We start from the raw sequence: 27563 nt of genomic DNA on the forward strand, positions 1-27563 counted from the left end.
CATCAAAGATATAAGCACTGCAGGGGTGCCTGGGTGGCTCAGTCGGGTAAGCATCAGACTCTTGATTTTGGCTCAGGTCATGATCTCAGGGTCGAGAGATCGAGCCCCGTGTTGAGCTCCAAGCTGGGTGTGGAGCCCGCTTAAGATTCTCTCTCCCTCTGCCCCTCTGCTGCTTGGGCGCTTTCTCTCAAAAAAATTATTTTTTTAAAGGTTATTTATTTGAAAGAGAGAGAGCACGAGTTGGGGGTAGGGGCAGAGAGAGAGGGAGAAGCAGACTCCCTGCTGAGCAGGGAGCCCGCCATGCAGGCTCAATCGCAGGCCCCTGGGATCATGACCTGAACCGAAGGCAGACGCTTAACCGAGCCACCCAGGTAACCCTCAAAAAAAAAAAAAAAAAAACTTTAAAAATCCAAGCACTGGTCTCACAGGGCTCCTCCCTCCAAGGTCCTCGCCAGCTTCCAAGATGACCCCCAGTGATCCCTCTGGTACAGGTGTTCGTGGCCCTGCGTTGTCCCCTCCCACACTGAATCAGCGATGGCCCATGTGACCAGTGGAATATGGTGGAAGTAATGCTGTGACTTCTGAGATTAGGTCATAAAAGGCAGTGAGGTTCTGCTTGGCTCTCTTGGGATGCTCGCTCTAGAGGATGCCACAGGGGCGCCCGAGGAGCCCTGTGGAGAGGCCCTGACAGGCACGGAGGCCTCTGGTCAGCCACCAGTGTCAACCTGCAGCCACGTGAGGAAGCCCCATTACAAGGGTCCTTGGAAGCGGACCCTCCAGCTCCACTCACGTTGTCAGAGGATTGCAGCCCAGACAGTACGTGACTACCACCTCAGGAGAGACCCCTGACCAAAACTATTCACCCAAGCTGCTCCCAAATTCTTGACAGAGTTCAGCCACAAGCCATCACTGTTCTTTCAAGCCATCGAGTTTAAGAGGTGATTCAATACGCCAACACCAGATAGCTAAAGTAACCCCCCCCTTTCCCTAAATGCCCCTGCTGGGGGCGCGGTAGCTGCTTCCCAAAGTTCACCATCTCTGGGTTATCCCACTATCCACTTTTTACCCTTGCACTGTCTTTCAACCGCTGCGTCAACAGTCCCCTGTATCAAACGCCCTCTAGTTGAAAGAGCTAGTGTGATCTGTTTTCCTGACTGGATCCCTGAGAGTTTTAGAAAGAAGAGAACGTTTGTTATTACATGAGAGCAATGCATTCCCTAGTATCTCCTCCTCCCCGCTCCCAAACCCAGCTTTGGAGAAGTCTCCACTCGAGTGGCCTGCCCCCTGGGCTTCTAGTCACAAAGAGCCGCTCTCGTTCCTGGTTCCTCGGGGCCCCAGACACGCATGGCAACGGGGAATCTGGGTGGGGAGTATGGAATTTATTTTATTGTTCTGAGTCTGGGTTTTTGTTCCTTAGACATCACGATTCCTGGACGGAGGGGACGCGTCCCACCTCCCGGACTCGTAGTCCCACGGGCCTGTCTGGGTTGTTTTCCAGGTTCAAAGTGCACTGAGAAGGCTTCACAGTTTTAATACTTCCTAGATGCTCAACTGAGGCAAAGTGACAAAATGGCCCCCCCACCCCCGCCCGCCAGAAAAATAAAACCCCAAGCCCCCCAACAGCAGCTGCTGCAGCCGTATGAAAAAATAATACAAATTCTTCTTAAAAAATAGATTACACAGAAAGAACCCAGAGGACAGAGGGCCATGGGGCGGGGCGGGGAGCCTGGGGAGAAGCCCGGGAGGGGTACTGAGATGAACTGCGGGGGTTGGGATGCTGGTGGACACGTGCCTCGTCCGCTCTGCCCAGCGTCCCTCTGTGGCTCCGCCCGGCAGCTCTGACCCAGGGACCCGACTCCCCCCTCCCCCAGTGGACCCTCCCTTCACCCTGAGGCCTGGTACCTGCTTCTCACTAAAGTGGCTTCAAGAAAGAAATGGAGAGACCCAAAGCAAGAGAGGCCTGCGGCCGAGCTACCGGGGACTTCCATCCTACAGGGGCAGACGTCTCTGTGTTTGGGGGTTTGGATAATTACCAATACCTGCGGCTACCGAGACACCCCCCCAGGGGGTGAGGCCCCCCAGCCACGCGGCCTCTCCCTCACTCTGCGGCCTCCCCTACGTACCCAGCCGTTACCAGGCCTGGTCTGAGACTGTCTCCAGCCCAGCCTCAGAGGAGCTGCAGACAGGTGGGTGTGCACAGGACGGCTGGGGGGGGCAGGGTGCAGGATGGCGCGGGACTCACGCGGGCCCTCCAGCTCATGCAAGGAGAAGCGGGAGGGGGCGGCCCCACCAAGACAGAGGTAAGGCAGGGCGAGGTGACGGTGTGTGCAGCCAGGCCAGCTCTGGGGCCAGGGGCAGAGACGGGGCAGGGGCCACGGCCCGCAGGGGAGAAGAAGGCAAGTCAGGGCCTGGCACCAGGTAGGAGTCTGGGTGCCTCCCGCCCAGCGGAGGCCTCCACACCCGGCCACGACCTGCAGAGGAGTGTGGCGCCGGCGGTGGGGCCGGAGGCAGCTGGGTGGGCTGGGCTCAGTCGGGGACCTCGGGGTGAGCAGGCAGTCCGCTCTCGCCACGCCGGTAGGTCTCCCAGAAGCCCCTGTCCAGCTGCTCCAGCTGCGGGCCCAGTGGCAGGTGGCCGGCCAAGTGCATGCGGAGGGTCTCCAGCCATTGCTCCAGCTTCACGAAGGAGGGCCTGGGGTGACAGGGGGGTGGGGTGGTGGGTTCTGCTCCACAGGGGACCGGCCCCACCTCTAGGGCTGCTCCCAGCAGAGCCCCAACCGCACTTACCTCTTCTCAGGGTCCAGATCACAGCAGCGCACGGTGATGGGGAAAAAGCTCGGCGGGCAGTTTGGGGGGCAGTAACGGTCCAGGAAGCCTCGCACATTGAGGCCAAAGTCCATGGTGCGGGGCAGGTAGTCAGGGTCCGCATTCACCCGCCCAATGATCTGTCCCGCACAAGGCGCAGCAGTTAGCCAGGGTGGTGGGGGGTAGGGAGTCCCTGGGGCTGGGCACTACTTGGTCTGGTACCTGCCCGGCCAACACGCCCCCTGGGGGGTGCAGGCTGCTGTGGGCAGCCCTGTTCCCAGGAGCTCCCCCCGCCCGGCCCCCAGCCTGGGGCCCCTGCAGACTTCCACCTGCAGCCCAGCAGTGCAGGGAGTGGACGGGAGCCACCAAGCCTCATGCCAACTGCCGCCCGCCCCTGGACCTACCTCGCACAGGACGATTCCAAAAGAAAACACATCTACCTTCTCGTCATAGCTGCGGCCTAGGTGGAGAGATCGGCTGTCAGCAGGTGAGGCTAGCTCAGGGGCCACCCGGATGGGGCCAGGAGGCAGAGGCTAGCAACCTCCGTGGGACCAGGGCTTAGGCTCTGCCCCCTTACTCCCCCCCGCCCCAACCAGGTCTGAGCAAACTTTGGGAGATGAGGAGAGCCCTGGGCAGGGGGTTCTAGGCCCAACTCGGCCACTGACCAGCTGAGACTCTAGGCAAGTCAAGGACCATGTGGCGGCCTTGAAAATTATCCATGTAAAACCCCTGGGATGTGTGACATTAATTTATCGGGAAAAACGTCTCTGCCAATATGATCGCTAAGGATCTTGAGATGAGGGAATCCTGGATTATCTGGGTGGGCTCTAAGCACCATTAGAAGTGTCCTAAGGGAGACCGAGGAGGAGAAGACACAGGAGAGGGGGCAGGGGCCACGACCCCAGGACAGCCACCAGCAGCTAGAAGCAGCAAGCAGTGGGTGATCTCCCCTCAGATCCCTGCAGGGAGCACAGCTCTCCGGACTTCCGACTTCTGGCTTCCAGAACCATGAGAGAGTAAGTTTCTGCTGTTTTAAATGGTCCAGTTGGTGGAAATCTGTGGATGGTGGCCCCAAGGACAGGCAAAGGCTCGGAGCCTCGGGCTCTTCAGCTCTGACACGGGGAATGAGACCATCTACCGCAGGATACTGAAAACCACCCGTACGGCCGCTCTCACGTGTCGGATTCTGACTGGTTTACAAACTAGCTGATCCTCACAGCCCCCCTGAAGGTAGGGAGTGAGGCCCATGTTGCAGGTTAAGTCGCCAGGGTGGGATGTGGGCGGCTACATTAACTCCGGGCGGTGCTGGCGCCGAGATGCCCCCGGCCCTGCCTGCCCTGACCCCATTGTGCACCTGCCCGGGCGGGGGCTTTATAGCGCACCATGCAGCCATATGTGGGTCACCGGGTGACGGGCCTGATAAAAAAGAAACGAAGTGGGAGAGAGGCCCCAAGTGGGCCAGGCTGTCCACCACCTACTCCCTGGGCCCCATAAAGATGTCGCCCTGCATGGGACTTGCCAGTGTGATTAAGTCAAGATCTGGGGATGGGCAGAGGATGATATGACCACAAAGGTCCTTATGAGGGAGGCAGGCATGGAAGGAGACCTGACAACGGACACAGAGGTCCAAGAAGGTGCCAGGGTCCTAGCCTTCGTCAGAGGACGGGGCCTCGGGCCAAGGAACGGAGGCAGCCTTTAGAGGCTAGAAGGGAAATGGGTTCTGCCCTCAAGCCTGCAGAAGGAACCCAGCCCAGCCGACACCTGACTTCCCAATCCCAGGACTAGATAATAATTTGGTGTTTAAGCCAAGTGGGTGGTGATTTGTTACAGCGGGACAGGAAAAGGAGGCACAGGACCCAAGGAGGGAGCCGAGGGGGAGGAGGCGGAGGCCAGGGACTTGGGGGCCGCAGACCGGCCTGGGAGCCCTGGGCCCGGGTGGATGGGACGGGCGGGCGGCCCACTCACCATTGATCATCTCGGGCGCCATCCAGTAGGGGTTGCCCACCACCGTGTAGCGCTTTTTGCGGTCTGCCTTCTTGAGGCTTCGCAGGTCTTCAGGCTGTGTCTTTTCTTCCACCATGAGCCGGGCCAGCCCGAAGTCGGCCACCACCACGTTCTTGTTCTGGGGTGACGAGGAAGCAGGGCCGCACTGAGACCAGCTCCTGGCACCACCTGCCCACCCCACGCGTAGTCGGGACCGATCCGCAGACAGCTCTGAGGACACGCCTCAGACACCCTGGGGCCTGGGCTGCCGGGGCGCCCGGCTGTGCAAGGGAGGTAGCGATTCTCATTTAAGACCCAGGTCCTCCGCTTGACCCGGGAAAGCTCTGTCTGTCACTCCTCCCTCCAACAATCTGGGGAGGTGCATGTTAATTTCATCCCCACTTTACACACGATAATGCTCAGGCCCAGAAAGGTTAAGAGTGTTGCCCAAGGCCATCCAGCTGGTCAGCTCCACTGTTCTAGGTCTGCAGGAGCCCTTCTAGGCCTGTAGCCCTGTGGAGTGGAGAGGCTGACTGCTGTGTCTACCCGGCAAGATGGGAAAATCGGGGAGGGTGCCCCCCTGAAGGACAGGGGGCAGGCAGGAGCCCTGGGGCACTGGTGCCAAGTCCGGGGGCTGGGGAGGTCCTCTAGCAGACCCTACATGCCAGCCCCAGGATTGGCCACGGTGCCGGGAGACCGAGGAGTGGGCACAGAGGCGGAGACGGCAGGGCCCCAGCCGGGCGGGGCTAAGGACCAGGCTCACTTCGTAGGGAAGGACTCTGTCACTTCTGGGAGTGACACCAATGTGACAGGTACCTAGAGAAAACTGTACAAAGACAGCAGACAGGGGAGGCGCTGAGCACGCGCAGGGTCCGCCAGGATCGTTCAAGTGCTGATTCCTGCCCCATTCTGCTGAGGGTGTCCACTTTTGAAGAGTCCCCCCAGACCCTGCTATGGGAGACCAGTAAGGGTGACCGCCAGATTCTTGGAGGCCCCAAATGGTAGGCAGAAGTTTTGGTTTGTGCATAGATGGATTCTGGGGATTGGGGGGGGGGCTCACAACTCTTATCAGATTCTCAAGGGATGCCCCCTGCTGCTGGGTAGAAGCTACGAGAGGCCACCCTGTCCCGGCCCTGCACACCACGCTGGCTCAGCCTTGCAGTGACGCTCATCGCCAGCAGGGGCAGTGTGAGCAGGCTCGGGGAGGCCGGTGGCTCCACCCTCGCCCACCTCTCTGTGCTCACCGCCCACTGCTTTCCGAGCCCAGGTGCCCCCAGAACCTCCTGAAAATTCCCAGTGGGCTGAGACACCCGCCCCCACCCCCAACCCCGCCAACTCTAAAGTGACCAACTCATTGCTTCCTGAATGTCATGCTGCAGGGCCTAAAACCCTTCTTGTACTGAATTCATTTGGCAAATGCATGCCTGGAGAACTTCTTCCTCCACGCCCGGATCTCAACCTGCCCGTGGTGCGATCAATGGTCTCCTTCTCCAAATTCATGTCCGCTTAGAATCTCAAAGTGACTCTATTTGGAGACACTTCAGTGTCTGCTGAACTGCTACCAGTTCAGATGAGGTTATACTACATCAAGGCGGGTCCCAAATCCAGTGCCTGCTGTCTTTGTAAGAGGACACACAGTGGGAAGCCTCAGGCAGTGGCTGCCGGCCGAGGAACGCCAAGGAGTGCCAGCGGCCTCCAGAGGCTGGGAGAGAAGCACGGGACAGATTCTCCCTCAGAGCCTCTAGAAGGAGCCAACCTTGTCAACACCTTGGTTCAGGACCTTTTGCTTCCTGAACCCTGTGAATGCATTTCGGTCGTTCCAACCCTTCCAGTCCATGGTTCTCTGTGATGGCAGCCCCAGGAAACGAGTGCGCCACCTCTCCAGCTGGGCATGGCCAGTCATCCCCTGCTGTCTCCTGTGGACAGCCCTCCGTCCCTACCCTTCAGACCCTGGGCTCCCTGCCCCCCTCCCCACTACCCTCACTTCCCCTTGACCATGCCCACCCCCACGCCCAGGCCCCCCTCCGGACCTGCAGTTGTTCCTGCTGCGTGCTGCAGGCCTGGCCACTCTGCCGTGGGCTGTTCTGGCAATGCCACGCTCACGAGCTGTCACACATTACCCATCGCTTTCTCCTGTACCCATTTATCAGAGCCTCCTAATAACCTGGGATGTGGGCGGCTCAGAGGGCTGCAGCCACAGTCCAAGCAAATGGCCAAGCCGGGTCTGTCCCCCTCCTGGCGCTGCTTCCGCACAGGCCGGAGGAGAACTGGAGACGGCAAGCCAGGATCCCGGTCCCCGAAAGGCCCTGAGGCTAGGAGCATGCGGGCCAGGGCTCTTGCAGTCTCCCTCCCCGCCCGGGCTGCTCACCTCTCGGACCAGGCAGTTGTGGGAGTTGAGGTCCCGGTGGATGATGTTCATGGAGTGAAGGTAGGCCTGGGGGCAGGGGGCATGGAGGTCAGGAGGCCGCTGTGCTGAGGGAGCCCAGCCGAGCCAGCCCTGGCCCCCCAGAGGCTGCCCCAGTCATGTGAGTGAGGGGTGCTCTCCCCACCTGCATCACCCACCCGCTCTGCTTTCTCAGAGCTTCCTGACGGCTTCCGTCTCAGACTTTCTTGCAAAGTTTCAGGTTAGTGGAACAGAATCTTTTTGTAAGTGGGGTCAGATCACCCAGCCCAACCCCCCCAACCCCTCCCCCCGCCCCGAGGCTACTCACCATCCCTGAAGCGATGTCCTTGGCAAAGCTCACCCTCTGACTCCACGGGTACTGGCTGTCCTGAGGGGGCGGAGAGAAGGGCCAGGATGGGCCAACGGGGCCACGGTCTCCCGGTTGGGTGAGAGAGAAGCCAAGGGAGCAAGTGTCCCAGAGAGTCCAGTGACCACCCCGCCCTTGCACCCACACCTGTCCGCATCTAAGGGGTGTGGGTGGGTAACTCAAACACATCAGTTTCCAGTATGTGATTTTAAACACAAAGTGGGGGATACGCCTCCATAACTCCCGATCCAGCTCTCTGGGGAAAAAAACCTCGCTCTTCAACACAATCCCATTCTTTCAGGTTTTTAGAAAATCTGCACCTACTTTCCTGTACGGGCAGAGACAGATGGGCCCAACGAGAGCGCCTACAGAGCGCCAGCGAGGAGGGCTCTCGGCTCGGATCATCTGGAAATGCCTGCTTCTCTCACCCCGTCCCGCAGCCGCAGACCTCGAGTACGGGGTGAGGACATCAGAGAGCATAAAAGACCAGAGTGCAGTGAGGAGCCCCGCGCGGGGGTAGCCTGGCATTTCCAAACTGCACTTGACCACAGAATCCTTTCTGAGAACTCGCACCTGTGAGGGGCCTGCAGGGACCCCAGCCTGAGGGAGGGAGGCATCCGGGGTGCGGTTGGGGAACAGGACCGCTCGGTCTCGGGCATGCCGAGATGGGGCACCGTCCACGAGCACCAGGCTGCTACAAGCTCCTCCCCAAATACGTGCTCAGTTTGGATGTGCGATTGTTCTCCAAGCTCTTAAAGTTCCTAATTTTACAGAACATAGTAAACAGTACAAAGGCCCCCAGCGGAGAGGTAGCAAAGGTGCCTTTCCTGAGGTGCCCGCCCGTGGCAGGTAAGGCTGGGATGGCTGCTCTGGGCCCGGAGAAAGGGCCAGGCTGCGGGTCCACAGGCAGGCCTCCCCGAAACAGCCTGTGTGTCCTCTCCATGAAGCTGCTGCCCTCTCTGGACCTCAGCTTTAGTTGGGCGTTGGTGGCTCCCTGTCTGATTCAGAATCAGGGTCTGGAGGGCTTTGGAGACCGGAGGCCAACCGCACTGAAGGGGCTGAGGGGGTCCAGAGAGCAGCTGCCTGCCCAGGGCCCACAGTGTGGCGGCGGGGATGGGGCAGCAGGCAGGGGCTCTGCGCGGGCACTCACCATGCTCTTGATGATGCCCCGCAGGGTGCCCCCCTTGATGTACTCTGTGATGAAGTTGAGCCTCTTGTCCTTATAGAGCACCCCGATGAACTTGAGCACGTTGGGGTGCTCCAGGCATCTCATGACCTTCACCTGGTGGGGTGCAGACAGGCTAGGCCTGGGGCTGTGCCCCAGTCTCTTTCTCTCCCCGCTGCCCCGCCAGAGGCCACCACCGGTCCCGAAGGTAGAGGAGTCCCCGCCTGTCCAGCCCACGCCACACCCACTGGCCACTGTGCTGTCCGCATGAGCTGTGCCCACCCCCAGGGACGCCCTTGTCCTTCTTGCTCTCCTGGCGAGATACTTTCTCTTCTTCCAATGTGTGGCTTGAGTGTCCCATCCTCCCGGAACCCCGAGCCACCCGTCTCAATGGAGAAGTCTGGTGAAGACGGGGCAGCAGTTCTGCTCACTGACCTCCTTGAGGAATGTCCTTTGGGTCTCTTCGTCGAACCGGATCAGCTCCTTCATCACCATCACCTCACCCGTCTCCCGGTGCGTCACCTGTGTGGGGACACCGAGGCACGGAGACTCAGTGCCGACAGAGGCTCTGCTCTCTGCCAGCCTTGAAGGAGGCCCCAGCCCCACCCCAGAGCTGCGGGGGAGACGGACGCATGGCTTGAAGCTCTTCACAGGCATTTCGGGTGATGCCCCCCACCCCCGAGGGGCGGGACTTATCGATTCCCTCATAGATGAGGCAATGGGGCCTTAGGAGGCTTCCTGATAGCATCCAAAGTCACCCAGCAGGAGAGAAGGGGGTGGCTGGGGCTCAGGTCCAGGACCGCCTGACCTAAAGCCCAGCTCTCTTTGCTCTGCTCTGCTGGGTGGTCTCCTGGAGGTCGAATGGAGGCTCTACCAGGGACTCCCCTCCCTGGGAAGGGGACCGGGCACAGGGCCTGACAGGCACCTTCTGCATAATCCTGAACCTTCCAGCTGGGTCACAGCCAGGGGACATCAGAGTCGGGGAAGGGCTTACTCTCTACTGGGGGAGTGTGGGAGGGGGTAAGCAGTGTAGGGGCCATGAGGGGTTGGCCTCAGGCTCAGTATATACAAGGCCCTGGGAAGGGAGCCTTCTGGGTCAGCCCGGGTTGCCCTCCTGCCCACCACCTTCCAACCACATCCTCCCCATAAAGTTCTAGGTCTCTCTGAAGTAGGTCCCCTCCCCCTAACCAGCTCAGGGAAGCCCAAGTGGACAAGAGCACAGGCCAGAAGTCTGGAAGCCGGGTGCCCCTTCCACTGTGGGTTTCTGGAGGCACTGGAGGGAGGCATGTGGACTGAGGGCTCTCACCTGGACCGTCCCCCGCTCCCACTTCCGGCCCCACCCCTGCGCAGGCCCACGCCGTACCTTGATGGCCTGTCCGAAGCAGCCCTTGCCCAACACCTCCCCATGGATGAGGTCTGAGGGCCGGAAGATGCGGTGCGGCCGGCAGACCACGCGGAGGGATTCGGAGCGCCCCAGGTCCTTGCGCTGGGAGGCTGGGGAGCCCAGTGAGCCGGCACCCGGAGACCTGTCGATGCTGTAGCTCCTCCTGGGGAGGCGCAGGCCGGGCTCAGGGTCACCGGGGCAGGTGGGCACCAGGCCTCAGCCCTGACCCCTGCCTCCTGCCCGCCACGCTCCCATCCACGCCAGTCCACGTACGATCAGCACCCCCACCGCAGTGCGGGCGAGCGCGGCCCAGGGCAGCTCTCCGGGGTGGCCGTAAGGCTCTCGCCCCACCCTGACCAGCCCCCAGAGCCCCGTCCTAGGCCTGCCATCCTGCTATCCTGCAGGTGGCGTCCGCAGGACCGTCTGCCCTTGGCCTGCTCTGCCTGACCCGAGGTCAGATGCTGTCTCCCAGCATTCGGGTGCCAGGCCCTGGGGTGTGGAGGCCGACAGCCTGGCCAGGATGGCCTAACCCTGCCGTGTGAGTGGCTCCACAGGGCAGCTAGAGCTCCAGACAAATGCATGCAGGGAGGAACGACAGGCCTTCGACACCACCGTTTTTTAGAGTAAACGCAGCTTCCCCAGAAGGTATCCCCCAAAAATCTTTGCCCGGAGTCCTGCACAGGCCTCAGGGTGAGTGGAGTGAGGACCAGGCTGCCTCTGGGTTTCTTCCTTGTGCTCCCCTTCCCTTCAGGAGGGTATGGGGCCCCTGGGACCTCCTGCCTGGGCCCCTGCAATGGCCCGCGAGCCATCTCTGGGCTCGGGCACCCTTGTGCACAAGGGACGGGAAACGCGCCCTTTAGGCGGCCCAGCCCTCCCCAACGACATTCGATGCTCCCGTCATCCTGAGCCACCTGCCTGCTGCTCCGTGAAGCCAGGGCGCCCCGTGAACCCTGGGAGTGCTGGGCAACCCCCAGCTGGGGGGGCTTGTCCCCTGCTTTCTCACCTCTCATGACCCTTCCCCTCTCTCAGCCCTCTGTACCCCTTGCTGGCCTGCTTCTCTGCAAGGCTGAGCCCCCACCAGACTGGGAGCCTGGACAGCAGGGACCAGGCCCTACCCCCCCAAGGCCCGGCGTCCGTGAAAGCCTCTGGACACAACAAAGCACGGGGCTGACTTACAGGACAGGCTTCTGCCGTGACGAGCTGCCCACCTCCCCACTGGGAGTGTGAGTTGGGGAGACCAGGAGGCTGGGCTCAGGCCCCGGCCCGTGACCCAGCGTGTCGTGGGGATCGTGCTCAAGAGTTAGCTGGAGCAGGCGGCTGGTTTCCTGGATCAGCAGGTCAATCTGGGGACAGCGGGCGTGCCACAGGTGAGTCCGAGCTGGTGGAGACGGAGCTGGGGGAGGAGTCGGGCGTGAAGGCACCCCAATCCTGCTCACCAGACTCGGGACCCATACCTCATCCAGGGGCACATTCCGGATGGGCGTGCCATTGATTTCCAGGATCCGGTCTCCGACATGGATGGAATTCTTCACATCGGGGCTCATGCAGCCTGGGTCCACCCTGTGGGGAGACAGTCACGGTGGTCAGACCCCTGCCTGCCTGTCCCCTGGAGCCCTGACGGGAAACCAAGGCTGAGGGGATCAGATTGCAGTGAGGGAGGAGGCAAATTCATTTCTATTTGGCATGCCTGACAGATGGCACCCATCTAGAATCTGGAGCTCTGGTTTGGTGGGGAAGAATTCCGTCATTGATTACGGGTATCGGCTGTGGGTGTGAAAGTGGAGAAAAGCGCTATTTGCTGCTCCGGCCTGGAGGCTTAGGGGCTCCCATTTGGCAGAGCGCGGTCTCTGCCACGCAGGACAGACCGATCCTTCCAAATGCCTGCTGTGCTTTAGGCCTCCACTTCTCCAGAGTCAGCAGCACGGGGCTAGCAGCCCACCCGGAGCCACAGCTGCAGCCCGGAGACAGGATGGCACCCAGACTCGAACCCGCGGAATGGCCAATTTGCCAAATGTATTTGCTTCTTTGAACTCCTTGGTTACCTTGTGTTCGTCTTGTCTTCACCAAGGCTTTTTAAGGAACGTTTACTTTGTCTTTGCCCTGAGATGGGGGAAGCGGTAGGGAGTGGAACAAAAAGGAGACCGGGGACTTCAAGAAAAAGGTTTCGTAAGGGGCACCTGGGTGTTGCAGTCGGTCAAGCATTTGATTCTTGGTTTCGGCTCAGGTCATGATCTCCGTGCTGGGCGTGGAGGCTGCTTGGGATTCTCTCTCTCCCTTTCCCTCGGCCCCTCCCCCCTCCTCGCATGTGCTCTCACTTTTTCAAAAAGAAAAAGAAAAGAAAAAGAGGGGGCGCCTGGTGGCACAGCGGTTAAGCGTCTGCCTTCGGCTCAGGGCGTGATCCCGGCGTTCTGGGATCAAGCCCCACATCGGGCTCCTCCGCTATGAGCCTGCTTCTTCCTCTCCCACTCCCCCTGCTTGTGTTCCCTCTCTCGCTGGCTGTCTCTCTCTCTCTGTCGAATAAATAAATAAAATCTTTAAAAAAAAAAGAAAAAGAGAAAAAAAGGTTTATAAAAATTCTCTATTATCAAGAGTATATTCTCACGTAGGGGAGCTCTGCCTTACCCTGGAAAGCCAGGTAATTCGTGCAGGAGAACAGAGTTAGGCAGTCACCACCATGTGGCCATCGCAGTAATAAGTGACACAGCTAAGAAGCCCCCATGGATGCTAAAACCGTTCGGGGAAAGGCTGCTGGGGGCAGGATACTTACAGACTCAAATCTCACAAATGACTTATTGATCATGTTACAAAGGGGAAAAACAAACCCCAGACAGCAGACAGCAGACTGTACTTGAACCGAGTAATCAAAGGCGACATCCCCAATAAAGGGCACGCGTTATTGACTTCGTGGGTCTGGTCGGAGGATGCGGGACGGACACGGCATCACAAATGCTGTATCAGGTCAAAATGCGTTACCTGAATCTGACAAAGTGGACACAGCCGCCAGACCCAGATGGAGGGGCATTCTACCGAATAACCGGCCCATGTTCTTCGCAAATGTCAAGGTCATGAAGGACGATGAAAAGCTGAGGACCTGTCACAGACTCAAAGAGACTGAAGGGGACACGAGCGTTCAATGCCATGTAAGGTCATGGACTGGATCTTGGGAGGAGGGAAATGGCCAGAAAGGACGGTGTTGAGAAAACTGGCAAAATTTGAATGTGGACTGTATACTGGACTGAAGCATCACGTCAGTGCTAACTTCTTCAACGTCATAATTATGCTGTAAGACATGACGATAATTACGTAAGAGAATGCCTTTGTTTTTAAGAGAACGTGTAAAGTACTTGGTGGGGAGGAAGGGTCAGTAGTGCCTGTGACATGCTCTCAGGGACAGTAACTGACAGCACTGTGTACATATACATTAAGTCATACATACACACGTGTGTATATGGAAGGGAACACACTCTAAATGCGGCCCCGAAAAAGTTAAAATTGGTGAACATAGCTGAAGCGTGGGCAGGTAGTCAATGTTCTTGTTTTGGTAAATTTCCCATAAATTCGAAAATTTCAAGATGAAGAGCCGAAAAACAGTGAGCATGTTTCATCAATACAAGCTTCTAGTGGGTACAGTCTTCAAAGTACACTCCTTAGCCTCCCTGCCTCCCCTCAGTCTCCTGCTAAGGCGGCAGGGGGCTGGGGCACACGTGAATTAAACCTTCTTTCAAATGCTGCCTTCGACAAACAGAAAAGCGGTCCACGAAGACTTGTTTAACACAGACAAGTCAATCGGGTCAGCAGACTTTGGGGGGCAGGGCGGCCCCTCCGAGGGCGTGGTCTGGGCCGAAATTGCTGGGAAAGCAGATGCTGGCTGGCGAGGGCGCTCATCCAGCGAGGGAGGCAGGGAGGAGGTGCCGCTGGCTTTCTGGTTCTAAAATCCTGCCTGGTTTCGAGAGACCAGCTGGTCTGGGAGTTCCCCCATCTCTCTCACCAGTCTGTCTGCCCGCTTGTGTATACGAGGCAGCTGTGGGCCTGGCTGCAGCTCAAGGTGGGGGAGCAGAGGCAGGGGCAAGACCGGACGCATCCTTCCCCGGCACCACCTTCCCCCCTGACCAGTGCGTCGCCGTGGTGCCGGGACCAGACAGCTGTGGGAGAGGCGTGCGCTGGGTCCAGTGGAAGCTGGCACTGGGCTCCCAGGCAGAATATGAATGTGGGGGGGGGTGGTGGCATTTAAAGCTACTTCTCAAGGAGTCTATCAAAGCCCAGGAGAGATCTTAGAAGGCTCCAAGGTGCCCAACTTCCTCACTAGGCAAAGACCCTAAAGCCCAGAGAGGACAGGGGGCTGCTTAGTGTCACACAGCGTGTTGGCAACGGGGCTGGCTCCTTTGTCTGCCTGCCTTCTTGCATTTCAAACCTTTTCTATATCCTTTAGAATCTTCGTTAGGGATGACCTGCTCATATCAAATCTTGGTCTCCTGAATCCCGTCTGCCTAAATGTGTTTTTATTTCTCCCCCTTTCTTGAAAGGTATTTTCATCAAGGATAGACTCTTAGGTTGGCGGTTATTTTTTGCTCAGTGCACAGAATACATCATTTCGGTTATTCCCAGCTTCCTCTGTTTCTGTTGAGAAATCAGCTGCCCCCCTTTAAAGATAATTTGTCTATTTGTCTATTTTCTATGTCAACTTTTTTTTTTTTGAGAGAGAGGGTGCTTGCGAGCAGGGGGAGAGGGAGAGAGAGAATTCCAAGCAGACTCCACATTCAGCATGGAGCCCGACATGGGGCTCCATCTCACGACCCTGAGATCATGACCTGAACCAAAATCAAGAGTTGGGACACTTAACCGACTGTGCCACCCAGACTCCGTGGCCACTTTTAAGGACTTTTCTCTCACCTTTGGTGTAGTAGTTCCACTAGATGGGGTGATCTGTGGGTGGATTTCTTTTTATTTTGTTTGGGATTTACTGGGCTTGTGTCTGGGGATTGGTGCCTGATGTCAGCTCTGGGATGTTCTTGGCCACTGTATCTTCAAATGCCACCTCCTTCCCATCATCTCGCACTTCTCCTGGGATGCCAGATGGCATCCGTGTGTCCTAACCTCTGTCCTCCATGTCTCCTAACCTCTCTTTCACAGCTTTCGTCCTTTTGTGTCTCCGCCTCTCCCTTCGGTAGTTTAAAGCCCACCTCCACCGTTAAACCCTTGCATTGAGGTTTCCATTTCAATAATTACAGATTTCATTTCTAGGGGTTCTGTTTGGTTCTTTTCCAAATTTATTTGCTCTTTACTCATTTCTCCCCAAACATCTCTTATTGATTACAACATATTGAGCATAATTATTTTATATCATTTCCGATGATTCCAGTGTCTGGAGAGTCTATAGGTCTGGTTCTACTTCCTGTTGTTTCTGCTGACTCTCGCTCACAGTGCCTTGTTTCCTTAGGCGGTCAGTGATTTTGCACTGAATGGCTCATCTTCCTGGGGACACTGAGCTCGGTAAAGTGAAAGGATCTGCATCTGATGCTATCAGGGACTGGGGAACACTGCCAGCTGGGAAGTACTTGAAACTTTTACAGTTGTGACTTGGGGGCGTTTCGAGCCATCCAGGCATATGAGTTTGGGTTTGCAAACCCAAGTTTGTGAATTCTCAGGAGAGATTCCCCCCTCCCCTTCCATTCAGGCTCAAATCAGTTTATCTTCCAGTTCTGGGAGTGGGAGACTGATGGAAGGTGTGGTCTGCTTCTCGTTCATCCTCACTCTGAGAGCCTTCTGGGATCTCAGCCTAATGGAGGAGGAGTTCTCTAATGTGACCGGCTTCCTCGAGCAGGTCAGGGCTTTGAGAGGCCCAGCCATGAAAGGACTTAAAAACTGAAGCTTAAGTTCACTGAGTTTTGATTTGGCCTCAGAGCATGGCTGTCTTTCATGGTTCTGCTGATGCCCCTGGGCTCCCTGCATCAATTATCCTTGACCTGGTTACTCCTCTTTCTTGTTGGGTTATACATGGATTAAAGAAGTTGTTTTAAATATTTTATCTAACACCGGTCATAGTTTTTAAAGGAATGACTGGACCAGGGATGTGGCATACAACCCTGGTTGTCAGAGCTGGGTTCTATCTATGCCCACATGCTCACCCAGCCCTAGAGTCCGCCACCCCCCCAGAGCCCCCATGGCCACAGCCAGACTCACCCCTGGACACGGACGGTGTGGGAGTGCTCTGTGCTGCAGCCCGGCAGACCGTGTGGGGGGTCGATGGAGACTGAGAGTCCACGTTTGCCATGAGTCGAGGCTGGGATGGATACTAGGGTAACTGTGTGGGGCAGGCGGGAGCCGGGGGAGTCGGGCAGGATCTGCTCGATGACGGGGGTCACCACAGTCTGGTAGTAGCAGTGCCCACTGCAAGGGCCACGCGTGGTAGGGACCCAAAGAGGGGGAAGAAAAGAGTGTCAGGACAGTCAATGGCATCACCACGCCCCCCATCTCCCAGCCCTAGGCTCCTCTTTCCTCCCCACCTCCCCTTACGGCTCCCCAAGGCAGGAGGGTCGTAGCTGCCCCATAGGTTTGGAGCAGGAACTGAGCACGTCTGGCCCAGCCCCTGCCCCTCTCAGTCATTCTGGGCTGGTCTATTCCTGTCATGCTGTAAGCTGGCCAGGAAAAGGCCTGTGGATAAATCCAGTTCAGGAGGAAGTCATTAAAAGCCCATTTGGGACTAAGCCATGCCGCCCGGGGAATCCAGCATTATCAGCACTGTATAATCTAGAATTCGTCTGGTCTTTGTCCTGGTTCCTGGGAAAGAGGGTCTAAATCCTTGGAATAGGAGTGGTCCTCAGCCCATACCTGAGCTTGTGTTGACAGATGACTCAGGATGGGAGCCAGGCACCAGAAAGAACCAATCATGTGATTAGATGGGGGTGGCCTGTGACCCAGCCCGACCTTGGAGGAGGGGGGGGCGGGGGTGGCTGAAGAGTAAGTTCAATCATGTGCCCAATGATTCAATCGATGGTGCCTACGTAATGAAACCCCAATAAAAACTCTGGTGATGCCAGGGCAAATGGGGGCATCACATGTCCTGATTCCTGATTCCGCATTTGGGGACCCTCCCACTTTGTTCTTTGTGTCACTTCCACTGGCTGGTCCTCATATAAAGGGATCTGTGCCCTTTATAAAAACCCCTGTAATCCTAAGTATAGGGCTTGCCTGAGTTCTCGGAGTCGCTTAGTGAATTCTCAAAGTTGAGGGGTTGTGGGAACCCCTGAACTTGGGGCCAACTGGGGACTGGGCCTGAACTTGCGGGGTGTGTGCCAGAACCACCCCTCCGTGACACGGGAGAGCGGGCGTCTAAGGCGGCTGTTCTCGGTGTGACTCCCGTGTCCTTCCTCAGTGACTTCTACGCCCAACTTCTATTAACACCTGCGCCATGCAGGAGGGGAAAGGACCCCGGTGTGGAAGACCTGGAACGGGGTGGGCACTGCAGGCCCGGATGGGGCCCAGGCACTCACCAGTACAGCTTGGAGTGTTCCACCAGCGTGTAGGTGTCCCCGTCCCCGATGAAGGTCCCGCACGTGAGGCAGATGAAGCACTCGGGGTGGTATTTCAGCTCCCCGGCCACCTGGCAGGGGGGTGGTGGGGACAACCCAGCTCAGCAGCCCCTGCAGCCCCATAGCTCCTCTCCTCACCCTCCCCTTGGAAGGGCAGACCCGACCCAACTTTGGGGGCCTGGCTGGCCAGCTCTAGGATGCTGGTTCCAGAGACACACAGACAGACCAATGGGCTCAGAAGGCAGGGGGGGAGTCCGAGCCAGCGAAAAGGAGAACCAAAGAGGGCTGGGGTAGGGAAATCCGTGAGGACACACACATGCCTGCACCAGGCGTGGGGTGTGAGTGGGGCAGGGCACTTACCATGACCAGCCCCTTGGTGATGTGCTCCGAGCACCCGTGGCAGGACTCTCCATAGCGGGCCCAGTAGTCCCTCTTGCAGAAGAGCTGCCCATCCTTCTCGTAGTACTGGTGTGAGAGGGAGGCACTGCATTCACAACACCTGGGTGGAAGAGGCACAGAGACTCAGTCTGGCCCGGGCCCCCTTCCCCACAGCAGGTGCCTCTGTAAGAATTAGAAAAAGGCGTGCCTTCCTTGGGCAAAAGAAACCTGTGCTGGGGCCCAGGGCTTAGCAGGAGGAGTCTAGGATGGCTTCAGCCTCTCTTGGCCCCTCGACTAGAAGCCTCTGTGCAGTGCACAGCCTGTACAACCACCCATGGCAGTTCTGCACCCAGAGCACCAGATCATCTGGCCAAACCGCCAGTCCCAGGGTGAGAGATGCGCTTCACCTCTGAGCCCCTGTCCCTTGTCAGGCAAGGGAGACAGCCCAGAAAAGGCGAACAGCTTGCTCCTGCTCACCAGTCCCGTGGAGGGGGGAACGGAACGGAACCTAGGCGCCCAGGACTCGGGTGGGGCTGATGGAGATGGCAGTGACCTGGTGAAGCTGTGAAGAGCTACCACCTGCTGGCACCTGCCCGCTGTCTTGGCTAACTGTACTTAATCCACACTGGCCACCATGAGGCAGATGAACTCTGGAGGCTCTAAATGCCCAAGGTCGCGTGATGGGTGCCACAGACCCAAAGCAACGCTACTCCCTGTTCCGCTACAATATAAGGCAGGAACGTGGCTCAGCAGACACCAGCCAGGGTCAGTGAAGACAGAGGATCTCCTTGTTTCCGAGACCTCATCCAGCCCTCGGGTGCCGCAGCCCCAAGAAGGGGGCTCAGCCCAGCCCTGCTCACCCCAGCTCAACCAGGGCCCCAGCGCCGCACCTGCCATCAGAGGAGCAGTGGCGCTGACACAGAACGCCCGGATGTGTGGTCATCAAGGCCAGGACCCCTGCCCTATCGGGGGGGGCTATGGGAGAGGCCCGGCTGGGGCCCCGGAAGGAAGCTGGGGTGAGGAGATGCACCTGCTTCCTTCCGTGTGTTATCCCACAGGCCAGGAGGTAGACCTACATGCCTGGCATCCTCCCACCCAAGTGAGCTGGACGGGGACCAGCAGCTCAGCTAAGTCAGGATGAGCAAACGCAGAAATGCGCCATGTCCTGGGAACCAGCCTGCAGGGGCACAAGTCACACTGGGTTTCGAAGAGCCTAACTGAGGGTCCTGGCCACATATGTACTCTGGGCCAGAGTACACAGTGAGCAGAGAACCTGCCTGGCTCCGCTGCCGTCTGAGCGCCCTGGGTCATGTGCCAAGGTCAGGCAGGGACCAGGTACCAGGCTCAGAGCTCACGCCCAGTAGGGAAACAATCCAGGAGAGAGGAGGGCAGGGAAGATTGGGGCCTGAGTGAGACTGCCCGGCCCCCAGGCGCCCAGAGAACCCTCAGCCTCTGCAGCCAGCGCACGGATGGTCACACAGACCACACTCACTGATGCTCGTTAGGAACCAGGGATGAAGAGGAGGGCGAGGACGGCAGCCAAGAGTGCTGGTGGGACACTGTCCCTTTAAGAGGATCCAGCCAGTTCCCCATTGTCTGGGAGCCTGAGGGGAGGGGCCGGGGACCACAGGCGGGGCTGGGGGTTGGGGAGAAGAAGGCACAAAATGCCTGAGTTCAGATGCACCGGGGCGGGCGTGCACGCAGGAAGGGGGGGGTCCGATGAACTCCAACTACGAGAGGTGGGGGTGGGGAAGGGAGAGCCTCTGGAGGCCGCCCTGGGATGTGAGAGCAGGCAGCGGAAGCAACGCTGGCCGGGAGCCATGACGTCATCCTCAGCCCTTCCTGCCCCCGCACACCCGGCCCCAGCCCCGGGCGCCCTTAGGGGGCGCGCATCTCACTGCGGGGCGGACGAAGGGGCAAGTAAGGCGTGGGGCCTGGAAGGAGGCCGCCCAGGATGAGAGGGATCCCGAGTGCACGCCCTCAGGGGCCTCCAACCTGGCGGGAAGGTGCGCGGCGGAGGCGGAGACGGCTCTGTGAAGGGGCGGGCGCGCGCACCGCACCGTGACCTTGGGGAGGTTCCCCCACCGCCCGCGCGCCCTGTGCCATCAGTGAGTGATTCACTTTGCCCTTCCACCGGCTAGACACTCGGCGCGTCACAGCAGTGTCACCACAGAAGTCTCCCCCTCACTGCTGGCTGCCAGGCTGCAGGAAGCAGGGCCCCCCCGCCTGCCTCTGGGTGGGTGGGCCCGTGGGGGCTCCGGAGCAGCCGCCTTCCTCTGGGGGAAGAGAATGCTCTTCTCCAGCCTGCAAACTCCTAGCCTGGCACTCCCGCACAAACATTCCTCACTGTAGCAGCCCTGGAAGACGGGGCGCTGACTCCCCCAAGGGCGGGGGGCGGGGAGCGCACTGGGCTCCCTGGCCACCACTTCCCTGAAGCCGGCTCAGTCACGCGGCTGGGGTGCCCCCACATGCAGTCCGCACTGCCAGCCTCTCTGCCATCACCCCGAGGGCTCTCCGAGGTCCCACGCCAGGCACTCACAATGAGAACCTGGGACCGGTCCCCACTGCCAGCATCCCAGCGCCGCTCCCGGGGGCACCGCCCGGCTGGGCCTCCATCTCAGCCAGGGGATGTAGCCCAGGCTCATAGAGCCGCTTGGTGCCGGCACTCAGGGCCTCAGTGTACCTCTTAGTGTGGAAGGCACAGAGGAGCCCCTGGCCCTGTCCATGCCTTCATCTCTCAGGCCCATATGCAGCCACCAGCCAGAGGAGGAAGCTGGGGCTCTTGGGGGTGCCCCCACGCGTGTTGCTGCCCCCAGCTGGGATGTCAGGGGAGAAGCACCAGGGACCGAGGGTGTGAAGGGACGACCGGGCAAGACAGAGAAACTGGAGGACGGGCAGGCAGGCACAGAGCCCAGCTCAGGCACTGAGGGCTGTACTGGGGGGCAGCAGCCAGCTCCGCAGGGACAGGTCCATCCCTCCCAGGGATGCCCTCTAGCCAAGGCCACATCCCTGGACATGAGGGGTGAAGGAAGAACAGCTGAAGGACCAGATTCGCAGGGAGACCGACCAAAGGGCCAGAAGTCTCAGCAGCGGCCGGCCTGCTTTCCCCCAACAGGCGGCCAACAGTGACCGAGGAGTTTCAGTTCTCCTGCCCCCATAGCAGCCCAGGCCCAGGTAGGTCTGCCCCACAAGGTGGCCTCCGGCCCCAGGGGGCCCTCACCCAAGGGGCCCTGCCTGAGCTCTGGGCCAGGTGGGGGGGGGGCTCTGCACTTACTTGGCTCCTCTGAGGAAGCGGCTTCTTCTTAGGGCCAGCATCCCTTGCAGCAGGGGGGCAGCGTGGGGGTGGGCCGGCTGGCTGCTTCCCCATCCTCCTCCAGGCCCTCAGGATTGGAGGCTGCAGAGGGTGGGGCCAGCGTGGCCACACAGCCGGGGAGGAGGATGCAGCAATGTGGCTGGGGAGGCCTTGGTCTGGCCCACAACAGGAAGCAGTTGGGGGGCCTTCTGCTCTGGTGCAGGCCGGGAGGCGGTGGCCCACACTCCGCCCTCAGCCCTGCACACCTGAGAGCGTGCCCTCCAGGCCCCAAGGCCTCCGCCAGGACAAAGGCAGCGGACGCTCCGGACGCTCTGGGGACAGGGACAAGCTCTCAAGCAGCTGCTTCTTCCAGTGCTGCTCCCAAGAGAACAGAGGTTGACTTCCACGGACGGTCTGTCGTCCCTGCCTGAAAGGTCCCCCAGAGAGGGGGAGACTGCACCCGGGCCCTGGCTCTGAACCCCATGCCCCCTGCATGCTCACCCCTCCTCACTGGTGGGGGGGCACCAGCCCACCCAGCCTCTGGGGAGATGTCACCAGAGCTATAGTGGCCCCAGGGCTGGTGTGCTGCCGGCTTCTGGGAAGGAACCTCCCGACCAGCAGCTGGACCAGAGCAAAGCTTGGACCACTCGGCCTGGCCATGACCTCCCAGGAGGTGGGGCGCGCAGGAGGTGGGACAGCTAGGACTGAGGAAGGAGAGAGCCCTGTGGTGACAGTGACCCCCTCGTGCTAATGCCAGAGGCCTGCCATGTGCCTTCACAGCTCTCCCATCACAAGGTACTCGGTCGGGGCCCCAGGACCTGGTGCCAGCCCCCCGTCACGGCACTGAGAGGCTCCTAGGGACAAAGCAAGTAGAATCCAGAGCCTGGCTGCCAGGTGGCCATGGGACGCAGGCAAGCAGTGACTCCTCTCAGACCGTGCTTCCTAACTGTCACAGGGGTAAGGACACTGTTGGCCTGGCTCAGATTTGGGGGCTGTTGGGAGAACCGCACACCACCGCCAGCACTTGTGGAGGCCAGAACGTGGATGCCATGGCTCTTACTGCCTGTGGGCCCGCTCTTGTTGTGGGAGCCCTACCTGTACCCCATCACACCCGGGACGGCAGCATATCCTTCTCCCTACTGCCCTGACCTGGGGCCCTACTCCTCTCCTGGTTGCAGGGCAGGGACCCCTGAAAAGCTACATCCCACTTCCCTGCTGTGGCTTCCATGGCCACGTTCCTTGCCCTCCCCCCGTGTCTCCCCAAATTCCACCTCCCTCCCCGCCCTCAGCAGAGAGGGGTCCCCCAAATTCTTCCCGATTCCTCTCGGCCCCATCCTGAATCCTGCCCACCATCTCCATCTCAGCACCGGGCCAAGGGAGCTGCCTCTCCAGCCTTCCCACCTCTGAAGGGTCTGAGACCACCTCACCAGCTCTGGGCCAGGCACCACCAGCCCGGGTGGCCGGCTGCATTTCAACTCAGTGTGGCTAGGCACAGCTCGTCATCAACCCAGTCCCCGACTCCAAGAGAGCCGAAGCACCGCCATCCTCCCCAGCACCCAGGGCAAGAGCCCAGACGGCTTCAGATGCTCCCTCTGCTATTCCCCAGTCCCTGCTCGTGCGCCCCTCACCTCTTCACCCCTGCAGTGACTCAGGGTGAGGCGGACACAGGCTCCAGCCCGTGCTTGCGTGTAAACCGCGCAAATCGTGATAACTCATGGGGTTACGGTGAAGGCTTAACGAAATCCAGCTGGTGAGGCCTTGAACAGCGCAGGAGTTGGGGCACCGACCCCGCACAGTCACAAAACCATGGGTAACTTTCAGCTCCCCCAAACTTAACTGCTCATGGCCTCCTGTTGACCGGAAGCCTTCCCCATAACATCAACAGCGTGTTAACACATATTTTATATGTTATATATAGCACCTACCGTATTCTTACAGCAAACTAAGCTAGAGAGAATGCTAGTAAGAAAATCAGAAAGAAAAGACATTTGCATATCGCACTGTAAAAAATCTGCAAGTAAGTAGACTGGCACAGTTCAAACCTATGTTGTTCAGGGTCAAGGGTAATGTTAAGAGCGCCAATAAACAGTGGCTAATATGCCTATGAGCCGGAACTGTCCCCTCTCTCCACTGTAGTCACTGTCCTAGGTCAGGCCTTCTGAGCTCAGATCCCTGAACTCCTGTGACAGTCCCTTCCCTGCCAAGTCACTGCCATCTGCCCACTGGGATGGCATTTTTCAATAGCACTTCCGCCCACATCCCTCCCCTGCTTTCTGCAAACCCTTGGCAGACTCCCTACTGCCCTTGGAAGGTCCTTATCTTGGCCTTGGGGTCCTTTCACAAACTGATCCCAACCTCCCTCCTCCGCTCGCTCTTTTCCAACCAGATGAGCTCTCAGTTTCTGTCTCTGTGCGTGTAGCTTTCTCCGCCTATCCAGAGCCCTCTTTGTCCCTGAAGGTTTCTTGTGATCGCCTGATTGGGAGCTCCGGGGCCCGGCGCCTGCCTCCCTTCTGACCTCACCAGCCAGGGTGGGTGCTGTGTGTTCACTTCACTTGCTGGCTGTGTGACTTTGGTCAAGGAATTAACCTCTGTGTCCCCAGAAATGGAGACAACACAATATCTAGAAGTCCTTAGAAGGGTGCCTGGCCCTTCCTAAATAGCAGAAAATGTTGGACGCTATTCTTAAAGAAAAACCAACCAACCTTGTCAGAAGTTCCCACTGCCTAAAATAAGCCCCTTTAGCTTGTGGTCGATGCCTTCCCACCTCAACTCTGCTATTCACTGACTGGCCCTGCCCTGTCACCTGCCAGGCCCATTGCCTGGAAATGCCCCCGTCACACTTCCTCACGTGGGAAATTTCACGTCCCTGAGACCCCGGGTTCTGGCCCTACAGCTAACTCTAAGGCTATCCCCTGCGCCTGCCTCTCAGGATGGTCCCATCGGGTGGCTGGGCCACCTCTGGGTCCCCCTGTGCTTGGCCGCAGCCCTGAGCCCGCTCTCTAATGCTTGGAGTTGGTTTGTGGAGGGATGGGGCTGGTCTTACTGGGCTGTGCCTGTTCACAATGGGGCCTGGGTTGTATCTTCCTTCCTTTTCTGGAGCATGAGCACCCAGAAGGTAGGGGCATACTGCCCTCCACAGCCTCCCCCTGCCTGGGTGCCAGTAGGCCTCAGTAATACCGGTGGAAATTCAGGTCGCTCTCCTCCTCTCCTCAGAGGTCTAGGATGACAAAACAGAAAGGCCCTTGGGGACCTTCTAGTCTAAATGCCTCATTTTACAGATGGGGAAACTGAGGCCACAGACTTCCTGGAAGTCACAACCAGAGATGGCACCAGAGGGACTAGCCAGGTCTCCCAGACCGCTGACCCAGCCTCTGGTCGCTGGCAGGCCTTGCTCAGGGCACCCCCACCCCGGCCAGACTGCCCTACCTGAAGCAATCTGCGTGCCAGTCAGCATTCAGGGCCTGGAGGTACTGGCCATCATAGATCCTCTGGCCGCAGCTCGCACACACGGGCAACTCACTTCCTGCAAGGACACAGGGAGTCAGGAATCACTCTCTGGAGGCGCGGTCGTGCACCCACACAGAGCACCCAGACACTGTGCCTAGCAGGAGAAAAGACGCAGGTCTGAGAGTCTTGGTGAGATCTTGGCTAAGCTGCTAAGCCTCTCTGGGCCTCGGTTTCCCTATCTGTAAACTGAAGAGGAGGATCGGATGTCCACTCTCCAGCAACAGCATTCTTCTGCTTCCACTCCTGTCTGGCAAGGTCAGTTGGGAGGAAGAAAGCAGCAGGATTTAGAGATAAGGCAGCAGGTGACACTCTTGTCACTGCCCCTTTCCTCCCCTGCCTGTCCAGGAAGAGGAATCTTCAAAGGGCAGGGACTGGACAGGGCCAGGTTGGTGTATCCAGAGCTGAAGCCCCCACAGGAGGAGAAAGGCAGGAAGCCCGGAGGTGCTGGCCGCATCTGAGTCTGGGCCATGCCTTGGTCTATGAGGGCCTGGGGCTGCAGAGCTGGGCACTCCCAGACAACTGCTCTGGGGACGCCTGGCACCTCCTCAAGCCGGCCATTAGGCATGCTTAGTCATTCTAGGGGCCTAGTATCCTTGGAGCTGGGTGGGCCCTGGAAGTTCCCCCAAACCTGCTCCTCCCCATTGTACAGATGGGGAGACTGAGTCCTGAAGAGGGCAAGCCTGGTCATACAGTCAGGCTCCCAGGCCACAGCCTGGCCCTCCATGAGGTTGCAGGGACCAAGAGGCAGGGGTGACAGTGAGCTGGGCCCTTGCCCCAAGTAGGCCTTCAAGGGCCTGGGGGAGGGCTGGCAGGAGTCCTAGGGAAGAGCAGGGCTGGAGGGGCTGGCATAAATGGGACCTGCATTGTACCAGGTGAGACTATGTGATGGCTGCTCGGGAAACCCTGGGAAGGAGACCCCAGGGAGGGAGTCTTGGGGGTCTTCATACCCTAACTGTCCTGCAACCCAATCCCTGGGCCTCAGGAAGGGGAAAGGGTCTGAAGAGGAGACTAGAATGAGAGTCATCCTCCCAGCCAAGACTGATGGCAGGCACTGGGTTTGGTGCAGGGAGAGGGGGTGGGAGCCCCCAGGATACTGCCAACGGTTCCCTGGAGAAGGCTTATCTCTGCTCTGCCCATCAGAGCCCCCAACCACCAGTACCGGGTGCCAACTACCCAGCCCCCAATTATAAAGACGGGGAAACTGAGGCCTGGGACGTAGCCCCTGGCTCAAGGTCACGGAGCAGGGCGGGCAGCTCGGACCCAGGGCTGCGGCTTCCCCAGCCCCTCTTTCATCCCGGCCGGCTTAGAGACAGGATAAGGGATGGCCCCAGTGCGGGCCCCGGGCGGGCAGACCACGCGGAGGGAGGCTGGGCCGGGCGGGCTGCGCCTGGGACTCCTCCCGGGTGGTCGTCGGTCGGGGGAGGGGGCAGGCGGGGATGAAAGGGAGGAGGGGCCCACCCCGGGCAGAGGTGGGGGAAACGGGGTGGGAGCGTGTCAGGGAGGGGCCTGAGGGCTCGGGAAGGGCGAGCTCATCCCCGAGGAGGCAGGGGCGCGGCCTCGCGGCAGACCCGGCCTCCGCGGCTGCCCGGCCCGGCCCCCTCCCGTGCGCCCGCTCCCCCAGCTGCCCCGGCGCGACGCCCCCACCCGCCCGGCCCGCGCCCCGCGCACCTTCCTCTCCCATACGTTCTTCCCTCCAGGTGCAACAAAGTAGCGTCAACCTCATGCACTCGGCGGGGGGCGGGGCCCGGCGGGCTGGGGCTGGGGGCGGCCCGGGCCCCGCGAGCTCGCCCGCAGCCGGCGCCGCCGCCGCCGGCCCGGGAGGCGGAGGCGGAGAGCGCGGGCCGGGCCGGGGTGGGCTCGGGGCTCGCGGCGCCGCCGCCGCCTCTCGGACACCGGCTCCGGCACCGGCTCCGCGCCGCGGCGGCCTGGGGAGGGAGCGGAGGGGCGGGCCGGGGCGGGGCCTGGAGCTGCGGCACGGGGGCGGGGCGGGGCGCGGGCGAGCGGCCGAACTGCCCTGCGCGGCCCCGCCTCGCGCCCTCGGCGGCGCCCCGCCCCGCCCTTTCATTCATCTTCGCCCGAGCGCCAAGTCTCTGCTGGGCGCCGCGAGGCGGAGACTCGTAAGCCGAAAACTGCCGCATCGGAAGGGAAGCGTGCTCCGGTGCGGCAGCCTCGGGGGATGCAAAGGCCCGGAAGGGGCCTCAGTTTCCCTTGGGGGCCAAGAACCCAGACCCGAGGAGGAGGAGGCGGTGTGCACCCTGAGGACCATGGTGGTCGCCTTGGAGAGGGGTGCCCGTCAGGTCCTCTCTCTCTCTCTCTCTCTCTCTGAGGCCTGCAGTGAGGTCAGGCCCCGGTGAGGGGAGGCGATGGCCCATGTCTCAGGCCCTCACCGGCTAGGCAGGGGGCTAAAGGAGGAGGCTGCATCTGATCTGGGGAGGAGTGAACCTCTGCCCGACTGTGACAGATGTGCTCAGGAGTCTGCTCTTCCCAGTGCTGGAGACCCGGAGCTGGGGTGGCCCTGCCCAGGGTGCTGGAGGAGGCACAGCTGAACAGGGTTTGGGCTGAGTGAAATGGCCAGAGGGATTGGCCCCCAGTCTAGCACTGAAAAGGTGGACCACCCTGCCTAGAAGTGGAGAATCCTAGAATGCTGGACCTGGGGAGGGGGTGACCCTTTCTCCCTTTAGACCCACCTTCCCACTTCATCCCATTATGAAGAGGTGGTGAGTGGAGAGGTTGAGCACCGTGCCCAGCGGCGCCCAGTGAACAAGGGGCAGAG

The 27563-nt window shown here is 59.7% G+C and overlaps 1 protein-coding gene across 2 annotated transcripts; it reads right to left on the reverse strand.

Annotated features, from left to right (window-relative positions):
- Window positions 1–1515: 1515 nt before the first annotated feature.
- On the reverse strand, window positions 1516–26576 carry LIMK1 (LIM domain kinase 1). 2 transcript variants are annotated; one of them, XM_026515976.4, is made up of 16 exons: window positions 26459–26576; window positions 24710–24806; window positions 17974–18112; window positions 17575–17684; window positions 16265–16471; window positions 11539–11644; window positions 11261–11427; window positions 10064–10247; window positions 9136–9222; window positions 8686–8817; window positions 7497–7556; window positions 7154–7219; window positions 4768–4924; window positions 3207–3262; window positions 2785–2942; window positions 1516–2689 (listed from the first exon to the last, which is right to left on the reverse strand). In XM_026515976.4, the coding sequence occupies exons 1-16, from the start codon at window positions 26511–26513 to the stop codon at window positions 2527–2529; spliced, it is 1944 nt and encodes a 647-aa protein (XP_026371761.1). In that variant the 5' UTR covers window positions 26514–26576; the 3' UTR covers window positions 1516–2526. The 2 variants fall into 2 exon arrangements, with proteins under 2 accessions (XP_026371761.1, XP_026371762.1); XM_026515977.4 differs by lacking the exon at window positions 26459–26576 and adding an exon at window positions 21266–21658 and having other exon boundaries at window positions 24710–24782.
- Window positions 26577–27563: the final 987 nt, after the last annotated feature.

This window comes from Ursus arctos, unplaced genomic scaffold, assembly GCF_023065955.2.
Source record: "Ursus arctos isolate Adak ecotype North America unplaced genomic scaffold, UrsArc2.0 scaffold_2, whole genome shotgun sequence".
Classification (NCBI taxonomy): domain Eukaryota; kingdom Metazoa; phylum Chordata; class Mammalia; order Carnivora; family Ursidae; genus Ursus; species Ursus arctos.